The sequence below is a fragment of the Sapajus apella genome, unplaced genomic scaffold, assembly GCF_009761245.1.
Source record: "Sapajus apella isolate SASKATOON/1434 unplaced genomic scaffold, GSC_monkey_1.0 scaffold4, whole genome shotgun sequence".
NCBI lineage: Eukaryota > Metazoa > Chordata > Mammalia > Primates > Cebidae > Sapajus > Sapajus apella.
The window spans coordinates 40,059,804-40,073,923 of NW_022436944.1; the positions used below are offsets into that span (position 1 = coordinate 40,059,804).

The following is a 14,120-nucleotide window of genomic DNA, read 5'->3' on the forward strand; positions in this document are numbered from 1 at the left end:
CCCAAGAATACAACATCCTAAACTTTAAACAACAACAAAATCCTCCTATATAATTTAGGCTGAAGTTCATTTGTAATGTTAAAACTACCAGAATAACAGGTGTTGTTTCCCTCTCATGGACAAGTCCAGAAATGGAAAATAGATAAGCTCCCATGTGTCAATAAGGGGCCAAGATATATTATTTTTGCTTCATCATTCTCAAAATATGATTTACTTCTCCAAGATCTCCTCACTCTCTGAGGTGGCTGCTGAACATACATTCATTTCATCCGTATTTCAGACTAGAAACAAAAGAAATGTGGAAGACTAAGAGAGAGGTTACAGTGTTTTTAGGAGCCTTTCTAAAAGTTTCTTAAAACCTGTTCACTTATATGCTACCATCTCAACTCATGGCCAAACCAAGTGGCAAGAGAATCTGAGAAAGGTAATCTTTGTGTAAGGTGTGTTGCTGAGAGTTCTGTTAACTAAGAAAGAAGTGGGGATATTGCATAAAAAGAGGGAGCCAGAACTCTTTGCAGCACTTACCACAATATAAATGTTTTCATTTTCTTTCTGATCATCATGTAGGCAAGCATTTATTAAACTCTTTGCACATCGCTAAATGCTTGATTTCCATTATCTGTTATCTAGTGTTTTCCTTACGCTATTCCTAATTTACACATGAAGAAACCAAGAATTTCATAATTATATTGTTTGACCAAGGTTACAGCTGGTAAGTCACAGGACTTTTAGGACTGTATAACTGAAAGCTCATGCATTTCAACCACTAGACTTTGTTCTGCTTCCCCATTAGTCAAGAGAGATTTGATGAATCTAGTCATTTGTGATTTTGAAGTGGCTATCCCAGCAAAGTATCATGAGCCAAATTCTAGACTTATTTAACTTTAGTATAAAAACCCTAGTGCCTTCATGAAAGCATTTTCCAGGAAAAAAATGAAAAGATATATCAGTTGAGAAGAAAGAGATCTGTGGTTGAACTTTATGCCAGTGTGTAACAGGTAAATCCGGCTACATGTGGAAAGCAGCTGTTCCTATATAGATGGTCTGAAGAAAGTAACTGATACTCCTGCACAGAGGCTAATGTGAGGCTGGATATTTAATAATATAATAAACTTAAGTCCTATCAACAATGATGGCAGGTGAGATAATTGATTATTGGTATAAGTAATGTCTGCTGCCTTGATTGTGAGTATCTAAGTAACTTGTCCAAGATACCAAGTCCCCAAGACAAAATGGAAGTATAAAATTTTCACAAACTTGTAGAAGTACAAATACTTGACAGGTTATTAGAGAATTCAATTAGGGCCAATGGAGGCTTCTTGAAACAAAGGAATGATTAACTTGCCAAGGCAAATGTAAACAGAATTCTAATTAGAGAATGTGCTCACTGTTTCCCATTTCTTCGATTAAGCTTGCCCTGTTGTGTCTTTAGCTGTGTAAACTAAATTTTCTAGCCTACAATGCTAGTATACAAATGTTCCCCTGTAATTCCATGTAGGCCCAATTTTTGTTAAAAGCACGGAGTTTTAAATGCTGTGAAAAACAAACGAGCGAAATCATGACTATCCCAGTTTAAAAAAAAAGTATGTCTTCATCAGTAATTAAAATAACCATATGTAGTTGGAAAGATGAGTCCAAGAATGGCATTTCTTCAAGACATTTTGAGCCAATAAGATTGAAGTACAAAAACTTCATAAGTAAACCATGCATTTCACTCAGCACCTATGGCCTAAACTGAATGGGCTATTGCCTATAAGTCACCACAATTTTAGATCTGTTATTATACCTATAATATATACAGCAAAATCCATATATGCAAAAAAAAAAAAAAAACACTATTCATTGAAGTCAATAATCATGACAACCCAGAGTTTGAACAGTAATCTTAGGGATTTTCAGTTATTTGCCTTATTTTTATTATAAATTATTGATGATCAGGTATAAGGGATTGAATTTTCAAAAAAGAAGCACAGAAAGTGAGCAGAGAAGCCATGTCTGGGGCAGAACAAGAAGTACACATTATTACAGTGACTCTGTTGAGGGCCACTAGTTAGCCTTTGCCATGTTCACTGCTCTGGCCCTTCCATCATCACCTCAATTGTCTTTTCCCAGCCTCTTTCATTCCTATTCTTAGTCTACAAAGTTGAATGACCCCAGTCAAGAGTCCAGTAGTTACAGGATGAGTTTTGGCAAGACTATTTTTCCTTCCTTTTCCAAGGTTCTTCAGAGGAAGCAGACCAGGTGGTTTGCTTCTTTTCTTGCTAGTGACTGGAAAGAACAAGAAGAGCAGGAAGCAGGGTAGCTGAGGATACTTCTGATCTTCTTCCACTCATGTGATCCAAAATAGGAAAGCTTTTTATTCTCAAGAATAATGCAATTTTGCTGATTAATCTCCATGTAAAGTTCCAGTAAAGACCCTGTAATTTTAAAGAACAAGGCCTAAGACCCTCCATTAAAATCGAAAATTATCTCTAAGAGCAAGCCATCATATAGTATTACAAGTGACAGACTGATTAAAATCTAGATGCAAACCTGGTATAATGCACTTTTCACATGGCTTCCCATGAACACAGTTTAAAAGACCAAGAGAAGGTCTAGTCTTTTAAAATCAGAGGCTAAAATCAGTAAAGCATAGAGGGTAAACCTGGAGAAGAGCAGAAGTAGGAAGACTTTTAACACCTGATAACAAAATCTGCGAAGACTTTGGTTTTAATGAAATGTAAGTCTCTGAGAGATTTGACTTTGTTTAAATGAGACCTCTGACATTAATGATATACATTTTCTGCAGTCTTTGCAGTCTATGCTAATTTATATTTTCCACTGATTTAGTCAGAGCCCAAGGGAAATGGCAGCATAAACAAGCGACTCCCATCCATTGTGGAAGACGAGGAAGAGGAGGAAGAGGGGGAGGAAGAGGAGACAGCCTCCCTCTCTCCCATCTGCACGAGGGGATCTTCTTCAGGCAACAAGAAGGTTGGAAGCAACAAAACCTACCTGGGCTTAAGCCTAAAGCAACTGGCCTCAGGAACGGTGCCCTTTCACTCACCTATCAGAGTCTCCAGGTCAAATTCCCCCAAAACCAAGCAGGAAACTGACACTCCCAATCACAGTAAAAGGAAAGAGAAGAACTTGAAATTGCAACTTTCAACTTTGAATAGTGCTGGACCACCAGACCTCAGTCCAAGGTAAGAGTTCATATCATATAACATTCTCAGGTGAAAGTGGGTGCCTTCTGTACAGAGTAGTACCTGCCTTCAGCCTTCTGACCCTTTCTGCTACACAGATTCCTAGCCTGAAATCCTCAGCTTTTCTGAATTTTATGAGCAATTTTCCGAGTATATGTGCAAGTGTGTGTGCATGCAGGTTGGGCAAAATACCTTTAGTCATGTTCTCAAAAGGATCTACTAAATGTTCAGAAATCCTTCTCTACTCCTTTTATTCATTTTGCACTACCTATTAAGCATATATTTCTAAATTGTGATTTTATAATTTATGATGAAAATAAAAGAAATGGAAAAAATTCCATCAATGTTATCCCTTCAGTGCTTGATCTTACCAAAAGTTTTATGGAACGAGTTGAAATTAGGAAGAAAATAAAATGCAGATTTTTATTTTTCATACTGTTTTTGCCTTATTATCAAGGATGGCTAAAAGTTAGTTTTATTTCTGGTCTCTTCAAAGAGTAACATAGCATGGTTCTGTTTTTAATTTCTTAAAAAATCACTTTCAAATCCACTAAAGGTGATTGAAAGCATGAAAAATTCTGATCCTGAAGATGTGAAAGGGGTAGGCTATGGTGTAGAAAAGCAATAGCAATCATCAAAATCATATAACAGCTGAATAATAAAAAGCAATTAAAAATATTACTTTTTATGTTTCATGTACTTTGCTACATAATTTCACATTCACAATTGCAGTTAGTCTTCTCAGAACCCTGTAAACTAGTTTGTGTTATCTCTACTATAAAGCTGTAAGAAGTGAAACCTGAAGGGTAAATATTTTGTCCAAGATCTCAGAGATATTAAGTACTGGAAGCTAGATTCAAAGTTTGTTTTTCTACTTATAAAGCAGGTGATCTTTCTAGAATACTATATTTTGCCATTGTTTCTTTGAATATACTAAGATAAAATATTAACAGAAAGATTAATAAAATAGATTTAGTGAAAAGTAGGTGCATAATAAATTTTCAAGAATTCAGTTGGAGATGGTAATTTGAAAACATTGCTTCACACTTCTTCCTAAATTTATACTAAAATTTAACAAAATAAATTGTAAATAGGAAGAGACTGTATCAGAGCTGAGAAAGGTTTATTTACAATATGATCTTACATTTATAAAAATATATGTTCTTTTATAGAGAAAAGAATATTTTGAGGACACACAGCAAAATATTGACTATAATAGATACAGGTGATTTTTATTTTTTTTGTTACCTTTATATTTAAAATTTCTACAATAGACTTATTTTTAAATAATGAGTAGGTTAGATACTATTTAACCATGGAAAGAAGGCTAAAGTACTGATTTAAATATAATTCTTTAACCCTCACATTTAGAGTTTTCTCTAAGTCTAGAGTGGAGGTGTAATCAAATTTATTTTCTGTGATGCTAAGGGTTAAAACCTAGAGTTTAGTTATTTAACATGAATTTACGTAAGAGGACTTGTATACCTTAAAGTTTTGAATTTGAGACTAAGTAAGAGACTCTCTGTCTACAACATCAGTGTTTGATAAAAATATAATGTGATACACTACCAGACTTCAAACTATACTACAAGTCTACAGTAATCAAAACAGCATGGTACTGGTACTAAAACAGAGATATGGACCAATGGAACAGAACAGAGGCCTCGGAGGCAACACAACATATCTACAACCATCTGATCTTTGACAAACCAGAAAAAAACAAGCAATGGGGAAAGGATTCCCTGTTTAATAAATGGTGTTGGGAAAACTGGCTAGCCATGTGCAGAAAGCAGAAACTGGACCCCTTCCTGATGCCTTACACTAAAATTAACTCCAGATGGATTAAAGACTTAAACATAAGACCTAACACCATAAAAACCCTAGAAGAACATCTAGGCAAAACCATTCAGGACATAGGCGTAGGCAAGGACTTTAGGACCAAAACACCAAAAGCACTGGCAACAAAAGCCAAAATAGACAAATGGGACCTAATCAAACCCCACAGCTTCTGCACGGCAAAAGAAATAGTCATTAGAGTGAACTGGCAACCAACAGAATAGGAAAAAATTTTTGCAGTCTACCCATCTGACAAAGGGCTGATATCCAGAATTTACAAAGAACTAAAACAGATCTATAAGAAAAAAACAAGCCCATTCAAAAGTGGATGAAGAATATGAACAGACACTCTACAAAAGAAGATATACATGAGGCCAACAAACATGAAAAAATGCTCATCATCACTGGTCATCAGAGAAATGCAAATCAAAACTACATTGAGATACCATCTCTTGCCAGTTAAAATGGCAATCATTAAAAAATCTGGAGACAACAGATGCTGGAGAGGATGTGGAGAAATAGGAACACTTTTACACTGTTGGTGGGAGTGTAAATTAGTTCAACCTTTGTGGAAGACAGTGTGGCGATTCCTTAAGGACCTAGAAATAGAAATTCCATTTGACCCAGCAATCCCATTACTGGGTATATATCCAAAGGATTATAAATCGTTCTACTATAAGGACACATGCACATGAATGTTCATTGCAGCACTGTTTACAATAGCAAAGACCTGGAGCCAACCCAAATGCCCATCGATGATAGACTGGACAGGGAAAATGTGGTACATATACACCATGGAGTATTACACAGCCATCAAAAATGATGAGTTCGTGTCCTTTGTAGGGACATGGATGAACCTGGAAACCATCATTCTCAGCAAACTGACACAAGAGCAGAAAATAAACACCACATGTTCTCACTCATAGGCGGGTGTTGAACAATGAGAACACATGGACACAGGGAGGGAAGTACTACACACTGGGGTCTGTTGGGGGGAAATGGGGGAGGGACAGGGGGTTTGGGAGGTGGGGAGACATAGCATGGGGAGAAATGCCAGATATAGGTGAAGGGGAGGAAGGCAGCAAATCACACTGCCACGTGTGTACCTATGCAACAATCTTGCATGTTCTTCACATGTACCCCAAAACCTAAAATGCAATTAAAAATATATATAATGTGATATAAAATTGTGAGTCACATAATTTTAAATTTTCTAACAGCTACATTTTTAAGTGTGATAAAAGTGAAATTAATTTTAATACATTTTATTTGACCAAATATGTTCCAAATATTTTAAATTTGAATATAAAAATATTCAGTGAAATAATTTACACTGATTTTTTAAACATATTCTTCAAAATCCAGTGTGTATTTTATTCTTACAGCACATCTCAATTTGCACAAACCACATTTCAGGTACTCAATACAATGTTAGGCTAATGGTTACTATATTGAATAGCACAGCTCTAGAGTATCTAGAATTTAAAAATTTAACATATTTTTAAGTCTTCTAAAAATACTAGAATCCATGAATATGAATGCACAATCAGCCAATTTCTTTTATTTTAAGTAGGATTGTTGATGGAATTGAAGATGGAAACAGCAGTGAAGAAAGTCAGACTTTTGATTTTGGCTCTGAACGAATCAGACCAGAGCCTAGAATTTCTCCTCCTCTTGGAGGTAAGATCTATATTTAGTCTTCTCCCAAGGTGCAAATTTCTTATTAACTTGTAATGTTTGCCATGAGCATTTTTTTGTTTTGTTTTTCTGTTCTTAGAATATACTCCATGTCATAGAACTTTACCAGTACCACTGAATAATTTGACATGAGTTTATGTCATTTCCAAGTTAAGATGTCATTTGTGATCGTTTCTCTGTCCAGATTGGATGAGCTGCCATTTAGCAGCCAAGGTAACTGGTATGCCAGGAGACTCAAATTTCTGCTATTCATCAGAGGGTAGTCATGTTTTACTATTATAAATTCAGATTAATTCACAAAAACATTATCTAGAGGAAGTGCTATGTTGATTGTGCACTGAAGGAGCATTGGTTATATTTAACCAGTTTATTCAGTGTGAGGTTATATACTTGTGGTTTGCCAGAGGATAAACAACTTCAGAAATATATAAGCTTGTTGGAAATGATGGAGAACTATATGATGTGCTAACCTTTAGTCATGGTAAAATAATGTGAAGGCACCTCCAACCCTAGCCCAAATCCTTCTCTTTACTTTTCAATCTTGAGTTCATTGCTCAAAAGAGGGATTCTGTCAACATGACAAATAAAATGACACACTCTAAAGAAGATATACCTGTATTTGATAAAAAGAAAATAGTGAACATATGTCGAATATGCAGAGACAATCCAAAACAATTGCCAGTAAACTACCAAATGCAAGACCAGCAATCTTCGCCCAACCTCCCCTTCCCTTCCCACCAAGTTCTAAGCCCCTCGTGTTAGAATGTCCTGATAACTAGCAAATCCCTTTATGAACAAGTCCAAGCCCAAGAAAGACATTTGAATGTACAGTTCTGGAAATGATTCATCTGAATCAGTAATTCTTTCTAGCATTCATCATCTTCTTGGGAAACCGAAGGGTGCTTGTGAAATTCCTTGATTGGGGGTAGGAAGTGAGGAGAATGCAAAAGGGTAAGGGGTACAGTCTTGATTTATTGATGTAATTGACTTACATATGTTGATATTACTGTGCTTGGGCCAAGGAGCAAAGAAATCATAGTTATCATCAAACTGGTATATCTGCAATAAAAGCCTGTTGATGTCCCAATTGGATGTTTACCTTTTTGGTTCAACTAGAGACAATGCACAAAACTTCACCATTTCATCCATACATTTCTCATCCTACCACTCTCTTAGCTTCCTCCTCTTCCTTAGCCTGTCACTTACCCCTACGCTTATCCATTCAAGCAACAAGTTTTCTAGAAGCAAGTTCCAAAATATCTCTTAGTTCTAAGACTGCTCTCATTACTGCCAACGTTCTTTGTCTAGCTACATCTGTCTCTTGCTTGCATTGCTACCAAAGTCTCTTCTTTGGCCTCACATTGTTTTCCATGCAAAATGAATTTTGTTAAGGCACCTTTATTTGTATTACTCTGTTCCTATGCTTAAAACCCTGCTATGGCTTTCTATTGGCCTTAGTATGAAATTCAAACCTATTGCATAATTACTTTACGTAGGTTATTTTTTTTTTTTTTTTTGTAGAGATGGGATCTCCCTATGTTTCCCAGGCTAATCTTGATCTTTTGGTCTCAAAGCAATCCTCCTGTCTCAACCTCAAAAAATGCTGGAATTACAAGTGTAAGCCACCATGCCTGGCCTACTTTTTAAATGTTTATTTTTCCTGCTAAATTCTAACCTCCATGAGCATCAACTATATTTTCTTTATTGGTTGCTATCTCCTCTAAAACAGGGCTGGCCTACTGTATATGACCTGCAATCATTGTTGAATGAAGGCATTATCTCTGCAAGCTTCTCCACAAAACAAGTTCTTATCACTCTGTTTAAGACTGTTCTGAATGACATTTTTCCCCCACAAACAAATTTTCTCCTCATAATTGACCAGAATTAGGATGGTCGAATCTGTCAAATCTTTTCCACTCAAGCTGGTGCCGATTCACCTGTACTTTTGTCCCTGACAGAAATAAATATATTTGAAAGAGTAAAGTAGAGAAAAAGTAGAGAAGAACTAAAAAATGTGAGAAAATACCCTTTAGAGTGACACAGGAAGAGACAGGCAACCTGCAATGGATATTAGTATCTGGTGTAAATGTAGGAGGAAAATGTGCTCATGGGCATAGGAATCAATGTTTAGAACAAAATGAGAGAAGAAAAATAATGTTCCTTTTCTGTGGCTTGAACACTGACTACGATAGTTTTTAAACAATGGTCAAAGAAAAGAAAATGTGCCATCTTGGAACATGGTGGTGACTGTACTCAGGGAAACGGGAGATTTGCAATGGACACATCCAGTTACTGTGGGTGCAATCACCACCATGATGTGTACCCAGATAGTATATCTGGTGCCAATCAGAGGAATATAAGAAGTTTGCCTGATCCCCAAAAGACGTACAATGCACAGACATCAGAAAAGGTTAAAAGTGGTAGCATGGGCTTTCTTCCATATTCTAATTGCCCCAATCCTCAAATATGTGGTTTATTCCTAAAGGATTCATTCTGTGTGTGTGTGTGTGTCACTTTTCAGATCCAGAGATTGGAGCTGCTGTTCTCTTCATCAAAGCAGAGGAGACCAAGCAGCAGATAAACAAACTCAACAGTGAGGTATGGAGCTGGTTAAGTGGTAAGAGGAGATGTAAATCCTAGTTACTCACAGAAGCAGTGTAATGCAGTAGTTACAAGCATGCATTCTAGAATGAGACCACCATGGGTGAATCCCCACTCAGCCTCATGTGAGTTGTGTGACCTCTGACAAGTCACTTACCTTCTCTCAAGCTCCACTTCCCCATGTGTAAGAAGAATAATAATGCCTGCCTAAATTAAATAGTCTAGGTAAATCATTTAGCAAAAAGCAGTAAATAAATTATTATTATAATTAGGATCATAGATATATGCATATTTGGTTTAACTGGTACATTTTAAACTTTTCATGACCTTCCATTTTTAATGAGTTAAAGCAAGATTACTAGTTCACAGAAGAATGCTGTTTCTCAGTCTAGTCAAATGGCCTGAACTCTGTTCTTTTCTTTGACATGTATTTGCATGTGTCACCTTGGGTACTTTACCTCTCTAAATCTCACTATCTGTTCATAGAAAATAATTTTTAACAGTTTTATTGAGGTATATTTAATATCATAAAATTTTTTCAATTCACATATACAGTCCAGTGAGTTTTGGTAACCTTATTGAATCCATCATCTATAAATCAGTTTTAGGATATATTTTATTCCCCCAGTAAGATCTTTTACAGTTAATCTCTATTCTTATTTCCAGCCCTAGGCAACTACTTATCTACTTTCTATTTCTATAAATTTGCCTTTTCTGGCAATTTTTTAGAAATAAATATAAAAATAAGATAGTTTCTTGGTTACTGTCTTAATTGGGGTCTCTCCCATTAAAAAAATAAAACAAGGCCAGGCGTGGTGGCTCACGCCTGTAATCCAAGCACTTTGGAGGCCAAGGCGGGCAGATCACCTGAGGTCGGGAGTTCAAGACCATCCTGCCCAACATGGTGAAATCCTGTCTTAAAAAATAATAATAATAATAAATAATAATAAAAATAAATTGAGAAAATATGGGTGCAAATAGTTTATTTGGAAGGTAATCCATGAAGTGTAATTAAAGAATATAGAAGTAAGGCAGAAAAGGAAGGAAAGCAAAACAGAAGGATGTATTAAACTTGTGATCAACTGGGGCTCAACCCCACTGGAGACCACTGAGAGACTATGTAGGACAACTCAAAATTATTCAACCAAGGAGCAAGGAAAAGCAGAGTTGAGGCTCTTCAGGCAGGCCCGAAGGAAAAAAAAATCCCCAGGCAAGAATATGCAGCAAAACCTGCACCTGTCTTTGGTGACCTTCAGGGTAGACCTAGGCAAGGGCATGTGGGCAAGGACAGACAGTGCAACAGAATCCTTGTCTAAGAGTAAAGTCTTACTAATAGGCGATTTGATGACACCTTGGGGAAAATGTAATCGACTGATGGTATTGATGAGATTTACGAAAAAATGAAGCTCATATAATCAGCTTCCAGTTATCTGTAATAAGGGAGGAGTGAGTAGCTTGTCATAAAATCTGCAGGTTTCTCTTAAACCTGTGTTTCTTCAGCTTCATGGAGATTTATGTTTTACTGCCACCTCCCTTCTGCACCTGCCCTCTCTGGAGCTGAGATTGTTGCTAATAAGAAAAGAGCCAAAGGGCAGACTAACAAGACAAAAAAATCAAAACTAGGTGGTGCACTAACTGGCCTGAAAACACTTACATCACAAAGACTCAGCCATGCGCTGGATGACCCAGATAACCTCTGGTTAAAAAACAAAACAAAACACCAAAACCCAAAACAAAACAAATGCAACTCCCTGTTGGAGAACTGAGTGTTAACCTTCTGTTGAACAGTTTTTCTCTTCAGATACTGCTGTTAGCGAAAACCACCTTCAAAACCAGCGAAAACCACCTTCAAAACCATTTGAATTCTTTCCCCTCACATTTGAGAAAAGCATTTAATAATTGTAAGAACTGACTAACCTATATCTTAGTTCAAATATTAGAGTTATTGATTCTTCTGAGAGAAAAATGTCTGTATCTTCACCTTTAGGAATGTAGATAATTTTTCCAAGTTAGGGCTGTAAATCCACAGACTACATTATTTCCCTTTGACAATGTGAACCAGGGGTTGATCCATTAACAACAACAACAAAAAAAACCATTTGGAAAACAAAATATCTTCCCAGTATGATCCTATATTCATGATTGCTTTTCTAGTGAGAAGACATACATCTTTTTATCTTGTCATACATTTAAATTTAAAGGACAAAATAAAATATCAAGGTGCAATTATTCTTTCCCAAAGAATTGGGTTTTCCATATAGGAAAATAGCTGATTTATTCACAGTTGAAGCTTAAGTAGAAAAATCTTATCCTTCACACATAATTTAATTTATACACAGGTTTGACTCAGGATAGTACATTAAAACCCACTAAGACAGGCAGAATAAAAATACAAATAGACTTCAAACTGTAAAATTATATCCCTCTTCTAAACTATTTTCCTTTTCCTCATCTTTCCTGTAAAATGATAGTTTACATAGAAAAAAAAAAAACTCATTAAAAGTCCAAGCCTAATTTTACCATTTTGCCTATTTTCTACTACTAACATGTGTCATCATTTGATTGTTTTATTCTTTGTTTTTGCTATTATTTGGTTAATAGCAATAAGAGAAGAATTGATAATAAGTGTGGGATATATTGCATGATAAAAACTCTACCACCAAGAGGGTAACCCCAAATATGTGTGAAGCATACCATGCAGACTGTGGGGCATTGTGTGCGGTGTCAGAGCACTGGAGAATTTCTATTCTGGAATTTTTTCAAAGACTTAAGACATAAAAAAATTGTTCATCAGTGTGCAGATTTCATAATCATAATCCACAAGCTAAATACAGAACAAGTCTGGAAAGGAATAATATTGGTAATTACCTACATTCACAGAATAGTTAGGAGAGTTTAAAAGATGTGGAGCAGCTGCTAATATTAGAACACTTTGACAATATTGCCATTGCTTTACAGCATAGTATGAAATAGTGTGACTCTAAGGAAACTCTTTGAAAATTACAAAAACGTCACAATGGGGGCCATGGGCTGTGTAAGTCAAATGCTCCACTTCTGAAAAGGTTTGTAGGTAAAGGTTAGAGTGCATTCTCATTTCTGAAATCTGACTGACCCAGAAAGATACAGAGGCAAAGGTTACCAAGGGAGACTGTGTGCACAGGCCCAGCAGGCATAAGGCATAAAACACACTATGGGAGAAAGAGAGCTAGCTCTGGAAAGAGACAAATATTTAGATTCCTATGGTGTGATTTCAACAAGGTGTTTACCTTCCCTAAGCTTAGATTTGTCCTCTATTAAATGCTAATAATAGAACCTGTAATAGAGGATTGTTGTGAGAAGTTAATATTATATGCAAAATGCTGAGCACAATATCTTCGCTTAATAAGAGGTCAATAAATGCTGATTCTGTCCTCACACAAGGTTATGCTTTGATTCAATAAAAGTTGACTCTTATATAAGCACCCTCCTTCTGCCTAACAGTTCCCAGTAGACTAATAAGTGAGAGAGGATCAATGTTTATGGAAAAAAATGAAAATGAATGGACCTAAGAAAAACATATTTGGTTACAAAAATCATTACTTTCACCTAAAAGACTTTCCTTTTGCTACAAAGATACTCAATATGAAATTAGAATAGAAAATGAAATGGTAGATTAATGATATTTCAAAGCATCTTAACTAGTTTGATTGTAATTGTGCCACTGTATTATTTTTTTGAAAAAAAAATACTTATTTTTTTAAGACTTATGGATTGAGTAGCAAATACATGCATATACCAGTTTACCAATGCTTAACCATTACCTGATATTACAATAAACATAAAATTGGCAAAAAAATAAAAACTAAGCAGAAAATAACCTGCTAAGCTTAACAGAAAGCATAGCCGTATCTGCATTTATGAAATGAGAGAATACAGGTGGCTTGTTAATTCATCCTTACTCATCCAAGCGTGCTTAGGTTTGAATGCTCTACTTGCCATATTTTATCATTTTATTTTGTGTGTATGTGAAGAGGCCAGAGTTAATATTAGGTGATTTAAAACCATCTTGAATCTTAAAAATACTAAGAAGAATAAAATGTGTAATATGCCTAAACAACAAAAAAATGAGCTTTGTAAAACTATAACAACTTGTGTTGATTATTGAGGCTGAAAGGTCCCATAATCTAAAGCTGGCAAACTGGAAAACCAGGAGATATGTTGGTATAGTTCCATTCTGATTCTGAAGTCCTAAAAACCAGGAGAGCCAGTGGTGTCAGTTTCATTTCAAAAGCCAAAAGGCTTAGGGCTCAAAAAGAGCTGATTTTCGTTTTTAGTTGAAGTCCAAAGCCAGGGAAAGACCCAGGGTTCAGCTCAGTCAGGCAGGAGGAGTTGCTGTTTACCCAGGCTTTTTGTTCTATTCAGGCCTTCAACTGATTGGATGAGGGCACACATTAGGGAGGGCAGTCTGCTGTATTAAGTCTACTGATTCAAATGCTAATCTCATTCAGAAATACACTCAAACACACACCCAGAGTAACATACCAAACATCTAGGCACCCCATGACCCAGTCAAGCTGGCACATAAAATTTACTATCACATCCAACAAATGTTTTCTGTTTGTCAGTCCAGTGGCTTTCTTTACAGTTTAAGTCATTGGCCTATTTCAATGTCTAAACTGCTTTGATGGGAGTAATTATTTTCCCCTTTAGAGATATAATAATCTTTTTTAGGCTCTGATCGGATCTAAAATTTAAAAAAAAATTTCCATAGCAAAAAAGATGTCATGTTTTTCTTTGTGAGATAAATTAAACACTTTCTCA

General features: G+C 35.9%; 1 protein-coding gene across 2 annotated transcripts in view; it reads left to right on the forward strand.

The window, feature by feature from the left end:
- Nucleotides 1-14,120, forward strand: part of KCNH8 (potassium voltage-gated channel subfamily H member 8) — a 340,790-nt gene that overhangs the window by 314,436 nt on the left and 12,234 nt on the right. For both annotated transcript variants that reach the window (XM_032267464.1, XM_032267473.1), the window contains 3 exons: nt 2,830-3,185; nt 6,595-6,701; nt 9,241-9,317. In XM_032267464.1, coding sequence (XP_032123355.1) covers nt 2,830-3,185; nt 6,595-6,701; nt 9,241-9,317 — 540 coding nt within the window. The remainder of the gene's footprint in view (nt 1-2,829; nt 3,186-6,594; nt 6,702-9,240; nt 9,318-14,120) is intronic.